The sequence below is a fragment of the Felis catus genome, chromosome B1 (assembly GCF_018350175.1).
Source record: "Felis catus isolate Fca126 chromosome B1, F.catus_Fca126_mat1.0, whole genome shotgun sequence".
NCBI classification, from domain to species: Eukaryota; Metazoa; Chordata; class Mammalia; order Carnivora; family Felidae; genus Felis; species Felis catus.
Window position 1 is genome coordinate 101246330 of NC_058371.1, and position 25619 is coordinate 101271948.

A 25619-nucleotide genomic window follows, 5' to 3' on the forward strand; every position below is an offset into this window, starting at 1 on the left:
CTAAAGTATAAAAGGACCTAGAAAACATATGCCCGCACAAGAAATAGGAATAAATTTAAGGAACCTAAGATTACTGGCACACCAGAGATGCCTTGAGGTATATGCCCAGCTTTTCGACGTTACCAGAAAATAAACACAACCTCTTGAGACCAAAAAATAAACAAACAAAAGCAATAAAAAAACTATTACATATTTTCTCAATATATTCTTATTTCAATACCTTATAAAAACTGCCCTGATTTGAATATTTTTCATAGTTAAAATTACTCTGAAAAATTACACAAATGTCAAAAGGTATTATTAAGGGCTTTCCAAGTAAATACAGTTATGCTATGGTGAAGTTCTTAAAGTCAAAGACTCAACTGATTAATAACAGCCCTTATACATTTTCAGACTTAAATATCACCATCACATACTCTGAGGCACAGAATTCCAGGTTTTGCTAAGTACTTCTTTGGCAATTCAAGAAATACAAAGCTTCACCATAAGGAAAATTTTGATCCTCCTGTAGGCACTTCTCCCTAATTTTCACAGCACAATATCAATAAATATTGTCATCATCAAAACCGCCATTAATGCATCTGATACTGTGTGTGTGTGTGTACATGTGTACTTAGGAAAAGTATAAAAGGATGTATGCTGTAATAGTGGTTACCTTTAGAAGATTAAGCATGATTTTTATTTGTTTTCAACAGTTTTCTGATGTATCTAGTTTTCAATATATATATAATTAGAAATGATTACCTATTTCCATTAAGATATATGACATAAATTATCAGCATGTAAATAAACCAGCTTTATGAAGCCCATCAATACAGACTCACAGTAGCAAAGCACACTCACCTGCTTCATTACACAAAGCTTTCAAGTCTGCTCCAACGTACCCATGAGCACTATTTGCCAGCTGTAGCAGCTCAGCTTCAGTGAGCAAATGGGGTACAGTTCGAAGAAGTTTCTGGAGGATATCTAGCCGATCCTCAGCATTAGGAACTCCAATCTCAATCTCTTTATCAAATCGTCCAGGTCTTCGAAGTGCAGCATCTAAGGCATGAGGGCGATTTGTGGCCCCAAGGACCAACACTTGTCCTTCACTTCCTTCCTAACAAAATGAGAATAAATATCCTTACTTTTAAAAGTAATAAACATATTGGCACTGGCTCTGTAGATCAGATGAATCTAACTGTCCAGGCTGCTAAGTCCTACCCGTTACACTTTTATTACTCATCCCATATCTTCCTAAGTTCAGCCTAAATACTCCCTCTCCTAGAAAGTTTTCCAATAATTACCTTTCCAACTATAGTAAGTGATGTCTCTCCCATTTTTAGCATCTAAACTTCACCATCTTCATGAATGGAGGGGCAGGGAGAGAGGGAAACAGAATCCAAAGCAGGCTCCAGACTCTGAGCTGCCAGCACAGAGACCAACACAGGGCTCAAATCTATGAACCATGAGATCATAACTGACCCGATGTCAGATGTTTAACCAACTGAGCCACCCAGGTGCCCCAGGAATGAAATTTAAAACAACAAATTATAAAAAACATAATGATTAGCCACCTGTGAGGTTATCCAACACTCTATTCTGATGATACAGTGTAATACAAGTTTAACTGAAACGTGATTGAAAGTAAGAAAACTCAACCTGTTCAATTGTACTGGATGTGCCAACAGAAAATGCATGGATTACAATAAAATCTGTGAATTATGAATCTAGAAGATAAATACAGGCCCTTAAGCATTTTCACACTAAAACATCAGTATCAGATGCTTCCAGTCCTGCCCATAGACAAGAACACCAATCCAGAGTAGACTTACCCTAGCAGCAGAGAAAGCAGAATGACATAGTAATTAAGATCCTCCAACACAAAGCCTTCCATCCGATTTTATACTTCCCAAAAACTCTTCTAATTATAATACAGCTCTCCATACATATTTGTCTTCAAGATGAAAAGATTCAACCATAAACAAAGATATCTGGTTGGCTTAATGGTGATATTCTTATTATAAATAGACAAACTGGCATCCCAGTTTATGTATGTCTCTCGTGAGTGTTGCTATTGTGAGTCAGTCCTCAGCCCTGCCACCTCCAACATACTAACATCACTGAACTCTCCAATTTTAAAGATGGAGAACCAAACCTGGGATGATCACACCTAGTTATTGCACCTAGACTGAGAACGAGGTGGTCATCCAGCTTCCTCCAGGTTCAACTCTTCTCTAATGTTATTCTTAAAATTGTAACGCATATTAGCAAATAACAGACACTTAAAACCCAACCTTCACATTATTTTCACATGTTTAGTTTTTACCAACAAGTAGTAAAAACCAAAAAGTTCTAACAGTCCAGTTTTGCAATGTGCAAAAGGAGGACTTGGGACTACATGATTTCTAAAATTTCTTTTGGTTCTACCATGACTCTACAAAACGAGTTATTTATGTAAAAATCCTGCATAAGAAATGTATTCTGCTAAATGGCTGTCAGGAGTCTGAAAGAATTTTTCTTCATTCCTGCTTCTACATCTATGGATCTTCCTTTCACAAGCAGCACAGTCTTTATTAATTTGCAAGTGTATGCCCTATCAGAGAATCTATAGAGAGAATCTATAGATTCTATAGAATCTATCATGGGTAGCTTCTTTTTAAACCCTGCACAAACAGGGGCACCTGGGTGGCTCAGTTGGTTAAGCGTCTGACTCTTGGTTTCGGTTCAGAGCATGATCTCACAATCCGTGAGTTCAAGCCCCATGTCCAGCTCCACACTGAAAGCACAGAGCCCGCTTGGGGTTTTTCTCTCCCTCTCTCTGACCTCCCCAGCTTGCACTCTCTCCCTCTCTCTCTCTCTCTCTCTTGTGCTCTCTCTCTCTCTCTCTCTTCAAAAATAAATAAACATAAAAAAATTTTTTTAATTAAAAAAAATTTAAATGTTGCACAAACATATTTTTCCATTATTCTTTATTTCCTTTCTACTGTCAAACTTAAAGCCCCAAAAGAATCAATTTGTACATGAGTATTCAAGACTTAATCATGAGATTTCTTAGTAAAATCCTCTAAAATATATCTAAATCTTCTTTACTGATTTTTGTTTCTGGTTTTTTATTTTATTAAAATAATTTTTTTCAATGTTTATTTATTTATTTATTTTAATTTTTTTTAACGTTTATTTATTTTTGAGACAGAGAGAGACAGAGCATGAATGGGGGAGGGTCAGAGAGAGAGGGAGACACAGAATCTGAAACAGGCTCCAGGCTCTGAGCCATCAGCACAGAGCCTGACGCGGGGCTGGAACTCATGGACCATGAGATCATGACCTGAGCCGAAGTCGGTCACTCAACCGACTGAGCCACCCAGGCGCCCCTATGTTTATTTATTTTTGAAAAAGAAAGACGGAGCACGAGTGGGGGCAGGGCAGGGACGGAGAGGGAGACAGAATCCAAAACAGGCTCCAGGCTCTTAGCTGTCAGCACAAAGCCCAACATAGGGCTTGAACACGTGACCAGTGAGATCATGACCTGAGCCAAAGTCACAGGCTTAACCGACTGAGCCACCCAGGCACCCCGCTTCCGGTTTTTAAGTTAATATCATTTATTATAAAAGAAATCCATCATTGTATATTATTTTATACGGTAAAAAAGACAGTGCAGGTATACTATCCTAGAAGTTACTAAGATTTCTGCTGAAGAAAATTATTTTAGGGGTCTTTCCTCTAGTTTTTATGGCTAATATTTTTCCCTATCCTAGAATACCCCAAAACTCAGACATATTTGTTAGTTTTTGCTACTACATACATATTATTAAGAGGCAACCCTTTCCTACACAGAATCAATACTGGTGCTATACTTACTGAACCAATACCATCCATCAGTGTTAACAGTGATGCTACCACTCTTTTTTCCACTTCATTCTGAGCCCCTTCTCTTTTAGGACAAAGTGCATCCAGCTCATCAATAAAAATAATTGATGGGTGCCTGAAAAAAACAAGTAAAATGAATTCTTTAATATACATATGATTTTTAAATTTGATACAATCCATTCCAATTACAGAAACTAAAAGGGAGTACTCTTAAATTCTTAACTGAAATGTACATGCAAAAGAATGAAACTTACACCATACACAAAAATAAATTCAAAAATGAATTAAAAACTTAAATGTGAGATGTGAAACAATAAAAACCCTAGGAGAGAGCACAGGCAGTAATTTCTCTGACATTGGCCAGAGAAGCATTTTTCTAGATATGTCTCCTAAGGCAAGGGGAAAAAAAAAAAAAAAACCTATTGGGAATACATCAAAATAAAAAGCTTTTGCATAGCAAACTAAAATAATTAACAAAACTAAAAGGCAATCCTACTAAATGGGAGAAGATACTTTCAATGACATGTCCTATAAAGGGTTACTATCCAAAACATAAGAAGAACTGATATACCTCAACATCCAAAACACAAATAATCCAACTAAAAATGGGCAAAAGACATGAACATACATTTCTCCAAAGAAGGTATACAGATTGCCAACAGACACATAAAAGATGCTCAACATTACTTATCATGAGGAAAATGCGAATCAAAAGTACAATGAGATATCACCTCCCACTGGTCAGACTGGCTAAAATAAAAAACACAAGAAACAACAAGCGTTGGTGTGGATGTGGAGAAAAAGGAACCCTCATCCCTTATGCTGGTGGGAATGCAAACTGGTGCAGTCACTGTGGAGGTTCCTCAAAAAGTTAAAAACAAAACTACCCTACAATCCAGCAATCACACTACTGGGTATTTACCAAAAAAATACAAAAATACTCATTCAAAGGTATGTATGCACCCCTATGTTTATAGTAGCATTATTTACAATAGCCAAATTATGGAAGTAGCCCAAGTGTCCATCAATAAATGAGTGATTAAGAAGATGTGGTATTAATACACAATGGAATATTATTCAGCCATAAAAAGAATGAGATCTTGCCATTTGCAATGACATGGATGGAGCTACAAAATATAATACTAAGTAAAATAAGTCAGTAAGAGAAAGACAAATACCATATTATTTCACTTACCCCTGAATTTAAGAAACAAAACAAATGAGCAAAGGAAAAAAAAATAGAGTGAGAGAGGGTGAGAAAGAGGGAGACAAGCTAAAAAACAGACTTTTAAATGTAGAGAACAACTGATGATTACCAGAGGGATGGGTGAAATAGATGATGGGGATTAAGGAGGACATTCGTCCTGATGAGCAATGGGTGATATATGGAATTGCTGAATCACTATATTGTACATCTGAAACTGATATAATACTGCAAACTATACTGGAATTAAAATAAAAAATTAAAAAAAGGAAATTTAATGCATCAAATTTAGGGCTTTAATTAATAATATTAAGACAAAGGCAATAGAATGAAAAACCTTAGATTAATTGTTCTAACAGATCTGAACTCAATAAAAAGAAGACTATTGAGAATAGTCTACTACTCATGAGTCTATGCCCAAACAGAAGTTGACTGCTAATGCCCAATAAATTGTTATGATTGCAACAATTCAGAAGATGAGGCCAGAGATGTCCCTTGAAGCAGATGTAAATTCCAAGGAATAGAAATTCCAATAAACACTAAAAAAAGTTGGGAGGGAGGGGGTGGTGCCTGGGGGCTCAGTCAGTTGAGCATCCAACTTCGGCTCAGGTCATGATCTCAAGGTTTGTGGGTTCAACCCCTGCATCAGGCTCTGTGCTGACAGCTCAGAGCCTGGAGCCTGCTTGGATTCTGTGTCTCCCTCTCTCTCTGCCTCTCCCTGACTCCCAGTGTCTCTCTCAAAAATAAATAAACATTAAAAAAAGAAAGAAATTCCAAATGCTCACCCTCTCTTTTTTTTTTTAAGCCTATTAAAAAAACAACTCTCAAGATGATGAGTTCTCCCATAAAACGATGTGAATTCTCTCACAATAGAAAGCTTCAACTTCCAGGAACATAACAACAAAAACATACTACATAATAAGGTACACCACTGGTTCTCAAATTTTTAGTATTGGGACAACCAACTACTTTTTTCATGTGCTGTCTCTGGGAAAAAAAAAACTTTAAATATGAAAGTTCCTTTGACAAGAGTAGAATTATGGTAAGTTAAAAACCAAAACAGTGGTAGAGACAGCCTTATTACAAATAACATTACATTAGACCATGTTATAGACCACACTCTTACTCATTGCAATGCAATAGGTAGCCTGAACTGAGGAATAATCAAAGCAAACTGTTTCTAAAGAGCAACATATTTGTCTCTTTGAAGCAAACTATAATAACAAAAAATTAAGTTTAAAGGGCTACTATGATACAATCTACTAAGGCAACTAGATAAACTGGATATGCCTAAGTACTCTAGGTATTCTAAAGAAAGAAAATCATACATTTATATGCTCAAGCAAAATCACCTGACTTACCATCTGTTTTAATTCTCCTACTTTATGTAATTCAGTAACTCACCAAACTTTCAAGACAATATTAGATAAAAATACATTAAATACAACTTCATTAGATTTACAATCATTGCTAGTGCTATCGGTATTATTTTTGTACTGTTCTTTCATGCTTCATATAGTGTTAGTAAGTGTACTTTGATTACAATATCCTTGACTACTAATTACAAACATCTAAATGTAAAGAATACCGTAGAGTGGCTTCAGCAAATATCTGACGTAGCCTTGCTTCTGTCTCCCCATAGAATCTGTAACAAATAAAATACATTTAAGGACCAACTTTTAGTGTTTTTAAAGTTTCGTCTTTAAAAGCTCATCTGACTTTTCAAACATTTCCAGAATACTTAAAACTACTTTCAAAAATTATTTTCAAAACTTAATTTTTATACACAATTAAAAGCAAATTTAAAGTATTTCAACATATGAATATCCAGAGGGAATGCTATGCAGTCATTTTTTTGAAACACATTTAAGAAGTATTTAATAAAACTGTTTATTCTATTGAATTATGCACCTACTTGCTTATAATTTCAGGACCATTAATTACAGAAACATAGGCTCCGACTTCATTAGCAACAGCCCTAGCAATCATGGTCTTCCCAGTACCTGGAGGGCCATAGAGTAACACTCCTCTAGGTGGAGGAATTCCTAGAAGAAAAAGAAGACTGTATTCAACATTACTAGGTTTCTTGTGTTATCATATGATTGCAAACATGAGTTGTAAATTTACCTTGTATCACAAAACTAAAGTAAGAGTCAGACCTTCTGACCCTGCCCCTTCCCCTCAAAATGTACTAACTGGCCCAAACACTGATCTCCAGAAATTATTTTTTCTCTCTCAGTAGACCCAACCAGGCCAGGCACACTGGTGAAAAACTGGCTGGACATCCACAAAATTGCTATGTCCCATCCCACACAGCACAGTTCAATAATCAGAACACAAAGCTCAGACAAGAACAAGGACATCCAAAACAAGCCATCAATCTTAATTTTCATCCAACTAGCCAACTTAGACTATATAAAGATTACTAGCAAAATGTTGATCCAAGGGTTCATTCCATGTTTATATATAGACTCATGAAAAAGGAAAAGGCAGAGAAAGAGATGGTAGGCATCAAATACATGCAGAGGATCTGGGCAATTACCATACAGAGGAATCCCTGAGTTTCCTAGGAGCCAATCACTCCCTTAACCACTTGCTTAAATGCAAATAGATCTGCACACAGCTACATTTCCTAACAAAGAAATTTTACCCAACATATTTGAATGTTTGGTTTACTTCTTTGGTCATTACAGCTCATCTAGAATGACAAGATACCAATTCTAGATCCAATACAAACAATTGTGGAAGTATGGAATTAGAAGATACAAGGCTGCAGCTAACTCACATTACAATCTAAAGAGATAAAGCATGAAAAAAAGCTCACAGTTTAACCGGCATCTCCTAAAGCAACTCACACCTCCTACCATACCTACTACTCAGGAAAAAAAAAAACAAGAAAAGAAAGTGAACAATTATTATTTAAATGGAATGAGCCAACTGCTTTTTAGTTCGAATTTAATACTTCTGGGTGCAATACACTGAATGAATCATACCGTAACTCTTGAAAAGTTCAGGCTGCTTGAGAGGCAATTCAATAATTTCTCTAATTGTTTTCAGCTGACTATTTAAGCCTCCTATCATGTCATAAGTTACTTTGAATTGGTTGTCTTGCTCTTCTGAATTTGTACAAATCTTTGTAAAATTCACTCTCGTTGTTGAAGAAATAAAATAAAAAGTATCAGTGTTGTGCTTTGTTCCCACATAGGCTGACTTTAGCAATCTCTCTTCATTAACAAGTTGCTCATTTCCTCCTTTGGCCAATTCAAAACTACATTTAAGTCCTGTGATCTCTGCTAGTTCAAGTCCACTGTTGTCCCTAGGACTCTGTGTAACATCTGAAAAAATGTCACTAGCTTTATTTATCATTCTGTCATCTACTGGTTTGCAAGGAGTACTGCTTGATGTTGGATCCCGAGGCTCTTCCAGATCTAACTGGCTCAGCTGTAAGGCTACATCCAGGGTACTGGTGTCTATGTTGGACTGTTCACAGGCCATTCCTTGAGCATCAGTGTCATTCTGAGGCCTTCTCAATATCATGCCATCTGTCCCTTTCACTCTCAACACTTGCAACTTGCATGGTCGTCCATAGAATGTACAATACAAAAAGTTGCCTGGTAAAACAATCTTGCCATCTAGAAAACAATTTTTTAAAGATATATGTTAGCATAACTTTTACCCATTTAATGTTTAAATAGCAATTTACTCCATCTATTAATAAAACTACCTGAAAGACTAATCATATTAATAATTGCCATAAAAAAGAGACAACTTAATATTCCCATTTGATAGAGCACTATGTAAAGACAGAAGGACAAGATAACTCTTTACAATCTTCCACACTCAATACATCTAGAATCCTATCAACTTGTCAACACATAGCCAGGCATTCCATATCTAATAATAAACTCACCTAAAATGGCACACCTGCCTGATACTCCAAGGTAACATTTCTCATAGGAAAGACCAAGAGCTCAAGGGTTAAAAGTCTCAGTTCTAACACTGACTTTGTCCGTAGACAAATCATGTATTCTCTCCACTGCTCAACTACCAATCAATTGAGAAAAAAATCCCTATCTCTAAAGGACATTAATTCATTGAGAAGAACATTCTCCACACTGTTGAAGATAACTATGATCTATATAAGACTTCAAAGACACATTACTTTATTTACTGCTACCTTGCTTCTTACAATTTAAAAAACTATTTAAAATACGTCTCTCACCTAGTTTTCTCAGAAGACAACCAGTCAGTTGTTCTTCATTAATATCCACATTTTTGTCACTATAAAGGGCAGGGGAAATAGAAATCAGCATCGAGTACACCAGAAACTAAAACATAATATAAAATTACATATACATAGTTGTAATGCAGACCTAGTCACCTGGAAATGGTTTATACAATACTGGAATGATTTATGCTTTTCAGATATTTCTTATAGCCATGAAAAGATGATTTGCAACTTGGTGTCCTAATGACCTAAATCAATGTTCTTCAAAATATAGAGTACTATCCATTAGTGGATCATGAAATCATTTCAGTCAATCTCATCCAGCATTTTTTTAATAGAATACAAAATGTCAAAAGTACATCACACATAGAAAGGGTAAATACTGCTTAGAAAAGCATTACTTTCTTATACATACATTCATACACATCTATATACTCATGTATACAGGTACACACGTGAGTACATGCATGCACCATATTTGTGGATGTATACATATACTAGATCACAATGAAATGTATTTTTCATTGTGTGTCATAGCCAACATTTGAAAAACACTGATCTAAATTAACCATCCCTTTTCTGAAATTGCCTAGCTTGGAGAAAGGCTTTTACTCATAGATTACTTCACTTCCGTTCTATAATTTAGAATTTATCTTTCTGGAAAATTAAGTCCTTATAGGACATTACCTGAAGAGGTACAAATAAGAAAAAGGGAGACTAATGGTGTAATGGAATTTTATTCTGGAGAAAGGGCATGCCTACAGAAAAATGAGAACCCTTTCTTCCAGCTAATGATTGTTTTTCAGAAAGGTTGCTTGAGTATAGGAAGTAGGTACATCTAAAAATCTTGTGAAGAAACATGTTCTTGGACAGTTCTCAGAATAGGTGCATTTTTCCTTATTCCCCACATGTAAGTAGCCCATACCAGCAGAGGAGGCTACGGTTGTGAGGTTGTCCAGAGATCGGTGGAAAAGTGATAGTTTAGCTCAAGAAGAGGTATATTAGCAGACCCATCTGGTCCAAATCTAAGCCTTGTTCTCCAATCACCTTATCAGCAACAAACAAAACCAATAGTGTCAACTTCATTATTTGCAGATTCACCCACCTGCTACAATTTATTTGTAACCCCAAAATCAATACTAAAAGAGCTTGGCTAGTCATTCACGGACATGTGTAGAGCAGGCAAAACGATGGAGTCACTAAACACTTTCCTAGCTGAGGTTGAAAAAGAACTCTTGTTTTCATTCTTACAGAGACAACAAGAAGGTGGCAGAGATGGTAGGAGGCAGTGCAGTGTACAGCAGAAAGTGCAGCTCGTGGGTGAGCTGGAGATTTGAATCCTGACTGGTATCTGTCAGTGAGGTGGCCTCCGGCAAGTCACTCAACATTTCTGAACTACCACTTCTCTTTTATAAAATAAAGAAGTGAAAATCTATCAGAATGAGTTGTCTTGAGATTATAATGTATGGTAAGATATGTATATGTATATATTTAAACTAAATATGCACTAAATATAGTAACGTTATTAGCATATGCTATTATGTATAACATACATTAAATATTTAAACATAAATATGTAACATTAAATATAAATATATACATACATTGCTAATGCAGTACTCACAGCAACTTTATAGAACATACTTAGCACTAAGAATGAGAATCGACTGTGTATTCTTATAGAGAGAAAAAAAAGAACAAGGGGGAAATTTCAAATCAAATGTATATATAAACTACACGGGAAATTGTATCTCCTTAAATGCTTAAATTCACTTCTGTTTATAGAACTCTGAAACCAGTTACATTTAAGTCATTTCTATTTATTAAACTCTGAATAGAAGATATTCACAAACGAGTATAAGAATGGTAAAAATACTAAGTTTTGCTTTTAAAAAATGAATAGGTGCAGATAAAATTACTTCCACTAGAAGGAGCTCTAACCTTACTAATAAAATTTTTCAGAAGCAAACGAAGGGTATGATCCACAGATTAAAATTACTGATTTATCTTACTTGAAATTAAGTTTCTTGTCTAAGCTCTGCTGCCACATTTAAAACACAAGATTTTTAATAAAATTGTAAAAACCAAGCTGCCATTTAAACATACAGTCCCTGTATAGTAGGTTATCGTCATCACCTAAGACTGCTGCGCCCTCAAGAGGTCACACTAGCTAGATCATCAAAAATCCAATCAACTGATGCCTGCAACCTGCAGCACTGTCTCAAAACACTCTAAAGATAAATACCATTTAATCTGTGTAGTACTACCTAACCCATAAAATAATGGGTAAGTTACTTCTCACCCAGGCCATTTCCTCATCTTTAAAAAAAAAAATTTTTTTTAATGTTTGTTTATTTCTGAGACAGAGACAAAGCGTGAGTGGGAGACAGAATCAGAAGCAGGCTCCAGGCTCTGAGCTGTCAGCACAGAGCCCGATGCAGGGCTCGAACTCACAAACCGTGAGATCATGACCTGAGCCAAAGTCTGTCGCTCAACCGACTGAGCCACCCAGGCTCCCCTCCTCATCTTTAAGAAAGGGATAAATATGGGCACCTTGTAGGATGTTTGGAGTATTAAATGAGAGAAGAAAAGGTGTGTATGCATGTGTGTGTGCTAGTACACAGCTGGTGCACAACACATGCTGAGTTTTCCTTTCCCCTCTTCCTTTTATTTTACTGTTTGCTAAAATGTTATTAAGTTCTCTGAAAAATGTTTCCTGGTTTATAAGAAAAAAAAATATGCTAATGCTCAAGCTTGAAATCTACAAAACTATCAAAAGAGAAGAAAACATTTTAAAATCAAACTAATGACTGGAAAATGTTTTGTGATTCTTGCAAACAGAATATCCAAGACGACTGGTGATATACTTTAACTGCATTGATAAGGTGATTCAAACAATTAGTCTTTGATGAGGGACTTTCAAAATCTAATAAATATAACTGTTTTATTAGATTGAATAATCAATGAGTTAAAATATATAATCAGGTACTTTGCTTGAACAGTCTTGATTAAAACTTATTTCTTGCCTATTCACTGTAATCTACTCCCTCCTTTACAACATCTCTGATTACACTGCGATCCAAGATGAAAACTACTGTGGAACATACATCGGTAATAATTCCTCTCACCAAAAAAATCAGGGCAGACTCTAATCACACGGCAATACAGTCTCTAGTCCATACATTACGTAGCACTCATCTAGCTTGTACTGTCTAATACAGTAGAACACTAGCCACTCGCCACGTGTGGCTATCGAGCACTTAAATGTGGCTAGTCCAAATTGAGGTGTGCTGGCAAGTTTAACATACACAGTGGATTTTTTAAGACTTAGTTTGAAAAACAGAATGGAAAATAACTTATTAACAGTTTTTTATAGTTATTACAAGTTAAAATAAAATTTTACAATTGGTGTAATACTAAATATTAATATTGAAATAATGACTAACTTACATATTAAATGAAATATTTCACCAACTTGATTTTCCTTCCTAAAAGTGGCTACCAGAAAATGCAAAATTATATATGTGGTTCACATTTGTGATTCTTGTTCTATTTCTGCTGGGCAGCACTCATTTAGATTGTCACCAAAGAAAAGCACCAAACCTGAGTGTCACATCCATTTCCTCAGCCTGAAGCACAGCACCCAATAGAGGCTGGACTTGAATGGCATCACCAACGCTCACGCCCACATTCTTTTGCGCCATTTCACTCAGGCCAATCTTGCCTCCAGGAAATCCTGCCACAGGCCAGGCCGTATAGACCTGCCCAGAACACAGGAAATAAAAATATGAGAAAATAAATATTCACAGAAAATCATTAATTTATAAGGCAGAAAACTAAGCACAACTAAGTATATGGATCTGCAAAACACAGTCCTCACCCCCAAAGGACTTAAAATCTGACACAAGTTACAAAAAACTTTATTTATTTATTTATTTATTTACTTACTTATTTACTTATTTTTGAGAGAGAGAGAGAGAGCACAAGTAGGGAAGGGGCAGGGAGAGAGGGGAGCAGAAGATCAGAAGCGGGTTCTGTGCTGACAGCAGCGAGCTCAATGCAGGGCTCAAACTCACGAGCTGTGAGATCATGACCTGAGCCAAAGTCAGATGCTCAACCAACTGAGCCACCCACGTGCCCCCAAAAAACTTTTTAAATAAGTACTTAATTATGTCTTTTTGTGAAGATTAGAAATGATACCACGGTGAAATCGGTAGAAGATTTGAAAGGTAATTTACAAAAAAGAGACAAAGGCATTAACATGCAATAAGAAAATGGGAAAAAATACTAAAGACAAGCTAACTGTAAGCCTGGCACATAAACTTCATCCAGGAAGTAGTGAAGGAGCTGGCACAAGAGCTTCATGGGAACCTGGATCTCATTAGACTTAAACGTTAATGAAGAGAAGTGAAGATTTCCAGCTCCAGATAGTGGTCTGAGCTCACATATTTATAGTCTCCACAAAACACAGTGAAGAACTTTTTTTTTTTCTTTTTTAAGAATAATGAAAAGAATGAGAACTGTGCCATCAGCACCTAATGGATTTCAAATCATTTTCAGAGGACGCCACTGGATGAGAGAACACTGACTAATCAAGCAGCAGAAGACATAGCAGAGGCAGAGGCTGGCAGCAGGAAAGACCAACCTGGCAAAAATGATCCAGGAAAGGTTCTGGGTTTCGAGCCTCAAATACAATGGATAACAATAAGAACAAACAGCTGAAAACAGGAAAAGTAATCACATATTTGTGATGACACTCATATGTGAGAGGACACTCATACTCCCAAACAACATTTCTATGAAGAAATACAATTAACAAACTGGAGGAGACAGGGCTGCTAGTGTGTGTCACCACCTTGGGAGAAAAGGCCTCTGTCTATATTATGACATTTAGAGGCTACTATTGCCTGGGTAGTCATAGATATCAAAGGAAGGAAAAGTTTATACAGATGTGAGGGTCATTTAAAATATAGTTTTTCATTTATTACTTTGTTGAAGACTAAAATAAAAAAGTCACAAATCTTTCTAAACTAAGGAAATGAAAAACACTCTTACCTCTTGTTTTCCATCCAAACTGGTAAGCAACACTGGTCGACCTATACATATATTTGCAGATTTCATAGTGTTGAGTCCAAGTTGAACAAGGGAATTTTGGAATGTTTTAGGAACTCTGTCATCTACCAAAAAGGGAAAGAAAATTATTTTCATACTATTTTATAACTACTGAAATTAAAGCCTGCTTTCTGTTGGGAGTAAATTAAAATCTTCTAGCCACATAACCAAATGAACGCACTTACCATACTCTGGAGAAACCACAGTTCCAATCCTCTTTATTTTAATGAAAAGACTTAAAATCAAACCTTTCTAAGGGTCCACTGACTGACAGTTTGAGTGCTAACTAAAAGAGGATGTCTTATGGGGTAGGTATTAGTTTCCATCTTTTAAGAAATATGATCTCTAACTTTTTTAAGAACTGCACATACCTGCAACAAGGCTTTTCATACTTGCATAGCGACCTTTGTACTACAGATTCTAAGTCGAGTTGGCTACTAATATTCAAAGGCTTGAGCTGGGGAACTGGCATTTGGTTCTGGAGGGTTAAGTTACATTTCCACTTCTGATCCACATGATAGCAATTCAAGAGTTTTCTTTTCTAATCCCAGGAACATATGGATAAAATAGGAACACAGGTCTTATTCCTTAGGCAAGTACACACTGACCAAAATGACCATTCTGTGTTTTCAACTTTGGCCAAGGACAGGGACCAGAATTCAGCCCAGCTGACGACACTTCTGAAAATGATGTGCTGATATGTCCACCCCCACCCAACCACCTCCTCAAGTACACATTTGGTCCTTCTTTTGATTCTTTCAGCACCCTATGCTGTCAGATATTAGCATTTATCATCATAATATACATTTGTTTTTCATTCTGACTTTCTCCTAAACCCTGTGCTGCTTTGGCAGGAATTGGGTCAAATTCATCTTTGTATCTCCAATGCCTAGGAGTGCCAAATATAGCAGCCGCATTATAAACATCCATGAAATCAGTGAACATACTAGATGGCTACACAGCATTTTACTTTTCAGCACAAAATCAATGAAACACTTACGAAATTTTAGCTTGTCGCAAACTTTGTTACAAACTTTATTATTAGACACATAGACCATAATCATAGTTCTCTAATATTGGTGTTCCTTAATAATCAAAAAAAGGATACTTTGAGTTTAAAAGGAACTAAGTCAATAAAAATAAAATCATGAGGTGTATCTAATCTAATTATTTTTTGCCACTACAAAATAACTACACAACACACTTATTTTCTGTCATCAGCTGAGAAAAACAAAGCATCTCACAGAGCTAAGATTAACAGTACTGAACACTTTATAAAATAAGCATATTTCACAATATGAGGCTGAAAAGAAATTCAACTTTCCTACGAGCATCAGGTCTCTTACATAGTTTACTCATCAATAACACCAAAGAATCCTTTTGATGACTTAATAATGTTCACTTTTCTGCCACTTCTGTCTTTCAAAACCTCAACGAATTACCCTTTCCTCTTGAAAATTACCTCCCAGGTATATCCAGTCCTTGGCAAGACTATAGGTTTTCTTCTTCCTTCCATCCTATCCTGCACATTCACCATGCACCAGAATTTGACAAATCACAGGCTTCTCTAAATACTCCACTTCCTCCTTATCACCAATGAAGATCATGTTCAAACTCTCATTCACTGGCCTTATTTCCTAATACATCTCCACACATTCTCTTACAGTCCTCATTCCTCCAATACCATACTTTAAAAATATACCTCAACATCCACTTTCCCTATCAACTATACGTTATTGAGCACTTTATGTGCCAAATTAACGAGACAGTAAAGGTCATTTCAAACAACCATCCACTCTTCATTTGTTCTTTCAGCAAACATTTGCTATGTGCCTACAACATGGCAGATAATACGTTAGGCACTAGGAATACAAAGTGAACAAAAGCAGACAGTCCTTGGCCTCTCAGAGCTTATGATCTAATAGGATGAAGGAGTTATTAAACAATCACTGAATAATTCTGTAGTTGTAAACTAAGATTAATACAATGAAAGAATGACCAAGAGGGCCAGGAGAGCCTATAAAGTGGAATCTAATTGGGAAGAACCAGAGAATGCTTCTCCAAGGAAATAATGTTGAAATTCAGATCTGAAGGAAGAAGAGGAATTAACTAAATGAAGAGGGAATAAAGAGAATTCCTGACAAAGAGAACAGCTTGTACAGAAAAGTACTGGACAGAAGGAAGAATTATATACCTGAGTACACGCAGAATGGCAGGAGACAAGAAGGGGCCATGTAAGGAAGGTCAAGACCTCCCAGGGAAGTAGGCTGATAGGAAGCTGCTGGGCTCCTGACAGCAACTGAAGATCACTTAGGGGTGAAAAGCAAGCTCATGACCAGATGTTCATTTTTAAAGATCATTCTGGCTGCACAGTGGGGGAAAAAAATGGGGAGTGGCTAGTGCAGTAGTCCAAGTGACAGATGATGGTGTTTGAGATCAAGGTAGAAACAGTGGTAATAAAGAGGAGGAATGTAGGTGACAAACAGAACTTGGTAGTGGACTGGATATGTGAGATCTGTGAAAGAGATGTCATGGATGACCCCTAGGATTCTGAATTTTACAATGGAAAATTGAACAGGTCCTGAGTTTGTTTTGTTGTGAAAATATGCGTTTATGAGGTCAGTCTTTAAGTACCTTTGAAAAATCCAAGAGAAGAGGTATAGCGCAATGCTATACAAAGTGTGATCAGCAAACTATTTGTTACCAGTTCATGAAAGGATAAATACAGAAAACAAGGGTTTACTTAGAAGCTTTTATTACAATTGGACAGACTAATCACATGTCTGTTGAATCTAATAAAAATTTCTATTTTTAAATTTATTTTCCTAGTAATTTCTTTTTATTATATTTACAACAGCACTAAGCTTTACATATGATATTTTAAAAACTTCCTTACAAAGTTTTAGTATTGGTCTAGAAGACAACTGAACAAAGACTCAGAAATAGTATATTTTACAAATATAATTACAAAAATGATGAGGGTATAGATGGAAAACTATGGACATTGGATGAGCTTGCCCAAGAAAAATTTGTACAGAGAAAAAAAGGGTTTCAGGACTAAAAAATTGAAGAACTGAAACATCTGGCAGCCAAGTAGAAGATTAGCCTGCAAAGGAAAGTGAAAAACTACATACCAACAAAAGGACAGAGAAAAAGTAGGAACATTTAATGACACATAAGTCAAAAATTAAACTATTTTTAGAAAAAGGAAATGGTAGACAACACCAAAAGTTGCTGAGAGGTCAAGTAAGGGAAGTAATGAAAAGCTGTCCATTGTATTTACCAACATGGATATGATCAGGGACCATGGCAGGGACAGTTTCCATGGAATGATGGAATGGATACCAAAAGAGAAATAGGCTAATTAGGAGGTGAGAAATGAGGAGATAGAGACTACTCCATTAAAGAAATTTGGCATGAGGGGCACTTGGCTGGCTCAGTCAGTAAAGCATGCAATTCTTAATCTCCACGTTGTAAGATACAGTTCCATGTTGGGTGAAGGGATTATTTAAAAACCAAATCTTAAGGGGCAGCTGGGTGGGTCAGTCAGTTAAGGATCTGACACTTGATTTCAGCTCAGGTCATGATCTCACAGTTGGTGGGTTCAAGCCCCACCTCAGGCTCTGTGCACGCAGTACAGACGTGCTTGGGATTCTCTCCGTCCCTCTCTCTCTGCCCGTTCCCCCCCCCACACACTCTCTATCTCAAAAATAAGTAAATAAACTTTTTTTTAAAGCAAATCTTAAAAAAAAAATGGCAATGAAAGGATGGACAGAGAGAGAGGGTGGTGATAAGAAGAAAATGTAGAACTTTTGTTTTGATTTAAAATGTAAGAGAAATCAGGTTTAAATTTCAATAAAAAGGGTCCAGTTAAAAAAGAGGTTGAATATGCAGGACAGAACAAGTTGTCCTCTGACCCCTTAAAGGAAACTGAAAACACCATATTAACTCTAAAATTGTGATTAGGATCAACATTAGGCAGAAGTAAAAATCTTGCCACTAGGTTGTCTGGTGATCTGTTTTTTCGAAGCTGTAACACACAGCTTCAACCCAGAAGCTTTACCAACTAAATAACTTCTCAGGCAAATCCGTTCTCTTAACTCAAGGGGGCTGGTATCTGGGATAATGGCTTCAGAGTCAAATACCGCCTACCACTTAGTAAACCTGTGGAACCTGGAGCCAATCACGTTAACTATTCTTCCTTTGTAAAATAGGCATAATGATACTGTACCTATCTTCCAGGGTTTCTGTGAAGATTAAATGAGATATATGTGTGACATAAGTAACCTACTGATAACAATAGTATGTAATGGATGGCTGTTATTAAATACCAGAACCTGTCTAACAGAAGAAAAAAAAACCTTAAAGGCTTTCATTCTCACAGACACAACGCTCTTAGGAAGATGCATCCACATCTTCACTGAACTGGGTGTCTAGTTTTCTGCTGTTATGTATACCCTATACTCACTAGCTTTAAGCAACTTCGCAGTTAAATATGTCGTTCATCTTAAACGAAGTAAAGTTTTTCAAGTATAACTTACAAATTCAAAACAATTCACAGAAGAGATGGCTTGACTTAGCCACGGATAAGCCGTTTCTGCCTGACTTCTTCAGTGTAGGCGTGGCTTCGGGCATCTTACAAAATTCTGTGCTACTCTCACACCTATGTCTCGACCAGTTTTCAGAAGCCTCTGCATCTTAAGGGCGGCATCGCTAGGTCTACGCTTTCCCAGGTTGCGCCCCCGGCCTCAGGTCTCCCACCCAAAACTCTTTACCCTTTTCTAAAAAGTTGGTCACCACCAAAGTCCCAGCCGCCGCCGCGATGCCTGGCCCAGGAGGAGCCGAGGGCCCCGAAGAAGAGGAAGCAGAAGAGGGTGAGGTTGAACCATTCTCTGCGCTTCGATTCAGTCGTTTTCTGTTCTTCTTGGAAGACATGATCAGAAGATAGCCTGAAAGAAGCAACTGCAAAAGCGGCTCAACGTGCGCGTTCCTCTGGAAGAAAAACTTCCGGGGCAGAAGTCAACGAGGCTCCGCCCTTCACCGTAATCCCCAGAGTGGAGCGCAATTAGAGGGAGAACGGAGCGTTTTCAGAACTCGCCGTCTTTGAAGAAGCTGAAGAGGTTATGACTTTTACAAAGGAAGGTGGATTACGTAAACACAACCGTCATTTAGATTGTGAATTCATGAGAGGATTTTTTTTTAATCTCTGCCTGCCTTTCCTATTCCAGGACAAACGTCTGTTGACTTAAAAACAGGTGGAAAAGTTTCTCCTCAGCTTTCCTGGAACCAGCCAAATTCCTGAGAGGACCTGGTGGACAGGACTTCGTGATCTCTTCGGTAAAGCGCTACGAAAGTGGCGTTAACTCAACTCTGAGATAGATGGGTGGCACTCTTCTAAAATTTATGGTAATGACCTCCGCTCCTGACCTAGGCGGAAGGTTGATTTTAGGGGCCTAACGAGTGGTCGAATGGGGACTTGGAGATGCCGCCATTTCTGAGCGGGCGTTTCTGGCGCGCGGTGTTCACGCGGACCCGCGGCGAAAGGCTCTGGGCAGGGCACCGCCGGACCTCGGGCGGTCCGGGTTGCAGGTGGGACGCTCTCGCCGGAGCGGACGTGCTGCGAGCCGAGCCGGACAGATTCGGGGGCATCTCGGTGCCTCTGGAGCGGTTTCGCGCACTGGACCGCCTGGACGCCGCCTCTTTCCAGAAGGTCTTGCAGGGCAAGTGTGCCTTGGCCGAGGGGTTCCCTGGCTTCCTGAGCGTTTCTAATGAAGTAACAGGGTGTCCTGCGTCCACTAGTCATGCTCTCGGCGAGTCAAGTACCGAGAGGGCAGATGTGACCTGTATCAGTTTCCCCTGTTTTGTTCTTGTTCCCTTTGCTGGGAGATTTCTGAGGCAGCTGGGTGAAATGGTGACTATTGTAGACTTTGAGATCGGCAGCACTAGTTTCTGGTAACCTTTCTAGCGTGTGACCTTCGGCAAGTTCTGTAAACTACCATTTCCCCTTCCATAAAACTGGTTAGCAACGCATAGGATTGCTGAGGGTGAAGTTGGGTAATGCACGTAAAGTGCTTAGCACGGTATCTGCCACATACTTAACGCTCAGTAGGTGTTAATATTATTTCATTATTATTGACTATCATTTACTGATCCTTAGTTATGCAGAGCACTTTGCCCTAGACAAAACTATACAGGTGGTGGACAGTGAGTGGACCAGAGAGGTTCGAAGTGGTCAGTTTTGTACACAAATTGGATCAGGCTGACTCATCAAAAACTAGAGTTTGCTTCTAAAACAGAGCGACAAGTCTTTCATGATTAACCAACGAGCATGGTGGGCTGTTTCGGTCTTCAATAAGAAAACTCTTCACTCTTCTTGAACCTCAAGTCCAAAGATAAGATAGCAAGCTTGGGTGGAGGAGCCTTCATTATGAGAGAAGCCTGTGATTTGGCTGGAGTTTTTCAAACTGCCCATGAGGGTCCGTATGTTCGAATTGAAGGCATAGCGTAGAAATTCAGCCATTGAAAGATCTTCTCTTAAAGGAAACTTCAGATAATCTTTATCCTATTGCACAACATGGGAAGTGAGCATCTGTATTAATATAATTGAGCTAGTTATTTCATTCTTTAATTATTCTCACTCCCAAACTACATGCCTGTTCACCTCATTTCTCTGTTCGTGAATAATTGCTGATTTCAACAATATCAGCAGTAGGAGAATCAAATCAGTGTTCATCCTCTAATATGTCTGCGTATGTGTGGGTAGAGACTGGTATTTATTGCACACACTTGTCACTGGCCAGGTGATTAAAGCACTACCTTAGCCAACAAAGCAAAACAGGAGGATTGGGGTTGGAGTCACACATCCAGGTTTCAAGTCCCAGGTTCTGCCAGGTGCTTACCCAGGCATTAGACAAATCACCACTGAAAAATTTGCCTCTTAGGTTGCTTATGCAAATAATGCCAGCCCTTTTTACTTTACTGGATAGATGTGGTGATCTAAGATAAATTATATGAAACTAGTTTATAATCTGTGTAGTACCATGTACCTATAGTCTTTAATAAAACATTCTATTACATTTATGAATTGTATTGCTAGACACTGGTTTAAGAACTTCACAGATATTCATTTAATCCTCATAACGATTCTATGAGGTAGATACTTTTACCTCTATTTTAAAGGTGATGGTACTGAGGCACAGAGAGATTAACTTCCCTAGGCTCTAGCTCTAGAATCTGTTCTTAATGCATTATGTTGTCTCCAAGAGTTAGTGCAAATTTTGTTGTTAACTATGTCAAACTTGAGCTTTTTCACTCAATTGGAATGATTAGGGAAGATATGGGAAATTTCTGGAATGAGAGAAACATCCTATAATCTTTATTGGAGTGGGTTACACAGGTGTATGCATATGTCAGAACTCATTAAATGTACACTTAAGATTTGTGCACTTCACTTTTTGTAATTGTAATTGTGTGTCAATTTTTAAAAGATTTAATCGGAAAAAGAGGGAGGTGAGAAGGATCTGACTCCATAGCCCCAAATCCAGAAGTCTTTATGAAAGGCTCCTATGTATTTTCACCTTGTTAGGTACATTGACTTTTAAAGAGGTAGAGTACCTGGTCCTTAACAGTCACTTACAGCACATCTGGAGAAGAGAAGAGGGAAAGGAATTTAACCATTAAATAAATAATCAAGACTTCCTACTACCACACATACACACACTTTGCAAGATTATTGTAAAGATTAAGTGAGATGGTGGATAGAAAAAGTGATTTGAGAAGTTTTTCTAAAACTGCAGTATTCTTAAAAAAGGGGGGGGGGTGCGCCTGGGTGGCGCAGTCGGTTAAGCGTACGACTTCAGCTCAGGTCACGATCTCGCAGTCCGTGAGTTCGAGCCCCGCATCAGGCTCTGGGCTGATGGCTCGGAGCCTGGAGCCTGTTTACGATTCTGTGTCTCCCTCTCTCTCTGCCCCTCCCCTGTTCATGCTCTGTCTCTCTCTGTCCCAAAAATAAATAAACGTTGAAAAAAAAAATTAAAAAAAAAAAAAAAAGGGTGGGGGGGTTGCTGGGTGGCTCAGTAGGGTAAGCATCTGACCCTTGGTTTCAGCTGGTCATAATCTCACAGTTGGTGAAATCAAGCCTGGGGTTGGGCTCTGTTCTGACAGCATGGAGCCTGCTTGGGACACTCTCACACTCTCTCTCTCTCTCTCTCTCTCTGCCCCTCCCCTGCTTATGCATGCTCTCTGTCTCTCAAACATTGAAAAAAAACAGAACTGCAGTATTCTTCACTGGTAAATTAAGGTCAATAATACTTGCCTTTTAGGGTTGTGATAACTTAATGAGGTATTATAGGTAGAGTGTTTAGAACTTAGTAAGGACTAAATATTAGCATCTTTTTCCCCTGGCTCAATCTTAAGTAGTAAAGCAAGAGAATTTACAGAAGTCAAAAACAGAAAAATCTATGTTCATCTTGGTATTATTTATAAAAAGAATTAGAAATAATCCAAATATCCAAGAGTAGGAGGTTGGTTAAGTAGCTTTTGGTACACCTATCTGAGGAAAATTATGTAGTCATTAAAAATTTATGTTCATTAAAAATTTTAATGACATAGCAAAATGTTTACATTTAATGTCGTAAAGACATGCTGTAAATTATATGTAGTATGATGTCAATTCCAATGTTCATGGGAAAATGTCAACATTTAAATGTTTATCTCTGCATTCTATTAAGATAATGAAGTTTTAATTTCATTATACTTTATTTTCAAAATTTCCCAGAACTAGTATATATTATTTAAAAACAAAGTTAGGGTTTTAACCACCTTGAAATTTATAAGCCAAAAATATTGTCACAGAACTCTTAAAGAAAGAATAAATAGAAGCCCATAATGGTCATTTATAAAGATTAAAACTAAGGATGTTAAAAGGAACGGCATCAAAACGGAACCAATTATGTGCCAAGCATTGTGTCAGTTGTTACATTTTGGGATCCCCTGCCCCATTCTCCCAGCTAACTACAAGGTGAGGTGGATGTTTTAAGATGGCTTTTTGGAAGAGGTGACACCTTGAGATGAGTTTTTATTTCTCCCACTTCTTTCACTGGAAAATACTTACAGATTTTTCTCATCTGCATTTTAGCTGCAATACAGCAATGGAGGTCAGAAGGTAGGATAGCGGTATGGCTGCACATTCCCATCCTCCAAAGCCAATTTATTGCCCCTGCTGCTTCCCTGGGTTTCTGCTTTCACCATGCAGAGTCGGATTCATCCACACTGACACTGTGGCTGGGAGAAGGACCCAGCAGATTACCAGGATATGCGACACATCAAGTAGGAGTTGCAGGTCAGTTTCAAACTAACATTTTAGAGGTTCACTCCATTTTTTTCTTACAGCTAAGCGATAGTTTATTCATGTCTAATGAATAATTTGATGAAATGATTATCCTCCTTGGGACTATTGAGTGGTGCTTTAAATAAATGAACTTGGCCTTCTGAATTGGCAGAGGGCAGCACAAGAGAACAAGTTTGGTGTTTAGTTTTCCAGAGGATACATTTGAACAGTCTTACACAGGTATTTGAACTTCACTACTGAAATAGTAACACTGAATTGGGATCAGGGAATAAATTCATTACAGTAAAGCATATTAGGGTAAAATAAAAGGTAACTTTTAGGTTAAATTTAAGGTAAAGCAAAGATGTTTGATGATTTGAACATTACTTCTTAAAGATATTTACATTAAGTTACAGTGCCAAACAGTTGTTTAAAATAGCATAATTTAAGTATATTATGGAATTTTCAAGTCACTGATTCACTTCAGAGACATAGTTTTGAGAGAAGATTTTCTTTCGATTAATTGTAGGTGCATCAGAATCAACTGGAGAGCTTGCTGAAAACACACTGCTGGGCCCCACACCAAGAGTTTTTTATATCGTTGTGGGGTGTTGCCAGAGAATTTGCATTTCTAAGAAATTATCTGCAGCTGCTATTGATATCAGTGCTGGTCCCTAAACCTTCCTTTGGGAACCAGGGTTAAAAAAATTTCTAGATTTCTAGGGGCGCCTCTGTAGCTCAGTCGATTGGGTGTTCAACTTTGGCTCAGGTCATGATCTCACAGCTCATGCGTTCAAGCCCCACGTCATGCTCTGTACTGACAGCTCAGAGCCTGGAGCCCGCTTCCGATTCTGTGTCTCCCTCTTTCTCTGCCCCTCACCTGTTGATTCTCTCTCTCTTACTCTCTCTCTCTCTCTCTCTCTCTCAAAAATAAACATTAAATTTTTTTTTTAATTCCTGGAATTCTGGAAAACTGAAATAGTAAAAGATGCCTCATGACTTAAATGAAAATAGTATTATATGTAAATTAGTAATTTGACCAATAATTGTATTTATTTTACCCTTCATATAATTTATAAGAGTTTTTGGAGGTAGTTTGCACCTTTGAAATTAAAAAGAAGTTGTTCAAGGATGTCTAATGTTTTCTCTGTCCATGATCTCGCTTCCCTGTAGCAAGTAGAGGCATTTAGAAATTTCCATTCAACTCTACTTCAAAAGACTACTTGATAATTTGATAGCACCTTCGCACTACATTAGAAAGTCATACTGACAATTATCAATTCATTGGTAACAGATTTTTAAATTAGACTTTTAAATCCAGTTATTACTGCAGAATTGGTAATATATGTATACAGAGTATCCTATGAAGCCCTTGTTTATAACTAAATACTATAGTTAAGATATACTATAGGAGTTCCGGAAGTGAGAGATCAAGAACTTGAGCAATCTTGAAGTGTAACTATGATCTACATGAAGTGGTTATTGGGGGTGGCGATGAAATCATGTAAGAAATTATTCTGGAAAGCTACAATGTTTTTTAGGTGAAGGGAAAAGAGCTGACATTTATTGATATAAGCAACACAAAGAAGGTGTGGCTGGTGAACATAACACCCCAAAATATGCCACTTTGATTATTTTGAGCTTGAGAAACACTAGATATAGCAAGGGTCTTCTGCCTGTCCCTTTTTACATAAAAGTAGGGCATAAATTTCTTGTACCAGGAAATTTCTTGTATCAAGGAAGATGGGGAGTTGACACCAAGATGAGTCTGTACAAATAAACCTTACTAAAATAACCTTTGTATTCCCATTAGTTTCCCCCATGTATGTCCTCGTCGTTTTCCCACAATTTACCTCCCTTAGCCCAAACCCTTTTTTCTGTGGTCTTGTCATGTCCCC

General features: G+C 37.6%; 2 protein-coding genes across 11 annotated transcripts in view; one reads left to right on the plus strand and one right to left on the minus strand.

The window, feature by feature from the left end:
* SPATA5 (spermatogenesis associated 5) overlaps nucleotides 1–19750 on the minus strand; it is a 370044-nt gene extending 350294 nt beyond the window's left edge. For 2 of the 9 annotated variants that reach the window (XM_045055896.1, XM_045055895.1), the window contains exons 1-9: nucleotides 19169–19742; nucleotides 14337–14458; nucleotides 12885–13042; nucleotides 9276–9334; nucleotides 8047–8685; nucleotides 6969–7098; nucleotides 6642–6698; nucleotides 3841–3964; nucleotides 844–1099 (exon numbers count right to left, since the gene is read on the minus strand). In XM_045055896.1, the coding sequence (XP_044911831.1) occupies nucleotides 844–1099; nucleotides 3841–3964; nucleotides 6642–6698; nucleotides 6969–7098; nucleotides 8047–8685; nucleotides 9276–9334; nucleotides 12885–13042; nucleotides 14337–14458; nucleotides 19169–19328 (1705 nt within the window). In that variant the 5' untranslated portion in view covers nucleotides 19329–19742. Of the gene's footprint in view, nucleotides 1–843; nucleotides 1100–3840; nucleotides 3965–6641; nucleotides 6699–6968; nucleotides 7099–8046; nucleotides 8686–9275; nucleotides 9335–12884; nucleotides 13043–14336; nucleotides 14459–14764; nucleotides 17974–18934; nucleotides 19138–19168 lie in introns of those variants that run through there. The other 7 variants (XM_011281675.4, XM_003985028.5, XM_019828995.3 and 4 more) reach the window with 7 other exon arrangements.
* A 77-nt stretch (nucleotides 19751–19827) lies between these two features.
* Nucleotides 19828–25619, plus strand: part of NUDT6 (nudix hydrolase 6) — a 41935-nt gene continuing 36143 nt past the window's right edge. Inside the window, exons 1-2 of one of the 2 annotated variants that reach the window (XM_023252832.2) lie at nucleotides 19828–20113; nucleotides 23530–23733. In XM_023252832.2, coding sequence (XP_023108600.2) covers nucleotides 19876–20113; nucleotides 23530–23733 — 442 coding nt within the window. In that variant the 5' untranslated portion in view covers nucleotides 19828–19875. The remainder of the gene's footprint in view (nucleotides 20114–23529; nucleotides 23734–25619) is intronic. The other variant, XM_023252834.2, reaches the window with a different exon arrangement.